Source organism: Aedes aegypti, unplaced genomic scaffold (assembly GCF_002204515.2).
Source record: "Aedes aegypti strain LVP_AGWG unplaced genomic scaffold, AaegL5.0 Primary Assembly AGWG_AaegL5_hic_scaff_2274_PBJ_arrow, whole genome shotgun sequence".
Classification (NCBI taxonomy): Eukaryota; Metazoa; Arthropoda; class Insecta; order Diptera; family Culicidae; genus Aedes; species Aedes aegypti.
This window is the reverse complement of record NW_018735789.1, coordinates 1-1,783: the sequence shown is the minus strand read 5'-3', so window position 1 is coordinate 1,783 and position 1,783 is coordinate 1. Positions and strand designations below refer to the sequence as shown.

The 1,783-nt window shown below is 37.6% G+C and overlaps 1 protein-coding gene across 1 annotated transcript; it reads right to left on the bottom strand.

The window, feature by feature from the left end:
- Positions 1-520: 520 nt before the first annotated feature.
- On the bottom strand, positions 521-1,184 carry LOC110680982 (putative nuclease HARBI1). The gene is made up of 3 exons (XM_021856752.1): positions 912-1,184; positions 709-853; positions 521-650 (listed from the first exon to the last, which is right to left on the bottom strand). The coding sequence occupies exons 1-3, from the start codon at positions 1,149-1,151 to the stop codon at positions 529-531; spliced, it is 507 nt and encodes a 168-aa protein (XP_021712444.1). The 5' UTR covers positions 1,152-1,184; the 3' UTR covers positions 521-528.
- Positions 1,185-1,783: the final 599 nt, after the last annotated feature.

Here is a 1,783-nt window from a genome sequence, read left to right as displayed (position 1 = left end):
ATCATATAACAAATCAAGTTGTCCGAAACTGAGGGACAGGAGGTGCTTAACGAAAATTGTAATTTGTCCATATTTAGTTCGATTATGGTACGAAATACATTCATACTATCAAATTAGGATTATGTTCGATCATGCTTGCGTGATCCAAAGTATTTTTTCTTATTCAAAATAATTACTAAATAGGCTCAAAATTAAGGGGATACGTCAATTTTTAAAAAAAATTCAAACTTTTCTACTTTTTTAAAAAGGCATGCATATTTCTAGAATGTGTTGTTCTACGCAAACATTAGTCTCCATAATAGCTTTCTTTTCTTCTAATACACCTTCTTGATTGGACCATGATTTCTCAATGTTTCGACTTTGTCCGGTATTGGGTGCTGTCCGGCACTGGGGGATCTCCCCCTATCTGATTCTGAGGTTATGTAGCGCAACACACACGTTGATGATTTGAGTTGCTTTTTCCGGCTGGTAATGCAACTGTCGTTCTTTCAACATACATCTGAAAGTATTCTTAAACACTCCGATTGATCATTCCACAGTAATCCTGGTCTTAAAATGTATTCCGTTGAATCTTGTCTGTCGTTCATCGGTTTGTTCTCCAGTACGAAAAGGTGTAATCAGAAATGGTGTTAGGGGGTAGCCAGCGTCACCTGCAATGAAAATTTGCATTTCAACATAAATGCAATATGACTTAAGTTACATTTTTACCAAGTAACCAAGAGTTTCTCTCTCCGTTTGTATATTCCTGTTGCAATAATTGATTTAGTACACTTCCATTCCAAACAAATGAATCGTGAGAGGAACCCGGATGATTGGCGTCCACATATCGGATCAACAGATTGTGATCACATACCTGCAATAATAATGTATGAGTTAATTCAACGAACTGCTGTTTAAATTTTAAAACTTACCAACATAACATTTAGACTGTAGAACCCTTTTCGGTTGTAAAATAGGTGTTTGTCATGAGTTGGAGCTATTATGCTCACATGGGTTCCGTCTACGCAACCGATGACTCCTGGAAATCCCGTTTGTTCGTAAAAGCCCTGTTTTATGATATGCTTTTCACGTTCGTCGGTTGGGAAAACGATTTCGACGGGGCATATTTCCTTCTCAAGTATGTCCAAAACCAACTGCAATACTTTTGACATCGTAGGTTGCGCCAATCGATCATTCCCAACACCCTTCTGATAACTTCATTCGGAAAAGAACCTCAAAGAAGCCGCTAGCATAATCAATGGAGAAACTGCAGTTGAATGACTAGATGGTTTCAGTTTCGTATCAATGATTTCCAGCAGGTGTGAAAAAATGTCTTTTGACACTCTAAACAATTTGACAAAACTAAGAAATATGCCATTAAACATAGATGTCGATCAATATATATTCGAGAAATAAACTTACGATTTTTCTGTTTGATCTAGTGGATTAGAGTAATCCCTTATACGCCTACGTTCTACGGCAAGATTGGCATACTCCTCGTCGTCTTCACTGTCAGTATCAAACCAAAGTTCCACGCTCATGATTGAAATAAAAACTGAACTATCCCACCTTTTTAGCAACAATTAAGCAAATAAGTAATGAATACTCTTCTACTTTCATATGTTAGAAAGAACAACGAACGCAGCATGTGACAGTTTGTGGCTTCCGATGTTGCACTATAAACATTGCGATTATGAATACCACTACACTGCAGTTGTCACTCCACTGAGTTCATTTTCAATCACTTCACCGTCCGTGACAACGGGAATAGACCAAATCAAGTGAAGTGATTGGAAGGTGAAGT

Excerpts from the sequence above, each read along its gene's own strand:
- LOC110680982 (XM_021856752.1), bottom strand. The coding sequence starts at position 1,151 with ATGTCAAAAGTATTGCAGTTGGTTTTGGACATACTTGAGAAGGAAATA. Across the intron at positions 854-911 it reads ACAGTCTAAATGTTATGTTG|GTATGTGATCACAATCTGTT; the intron begins GTAAGTTTTAAA and ends TTATTATTGCAG. Across the intron at positions 651-708 it reads GAGAAACTCTTGGTTACTTG|GTGACGCTGGCTACCCCCTA; the intron begins GTAAAAATGTAA and ends TTTTCATTGCAG.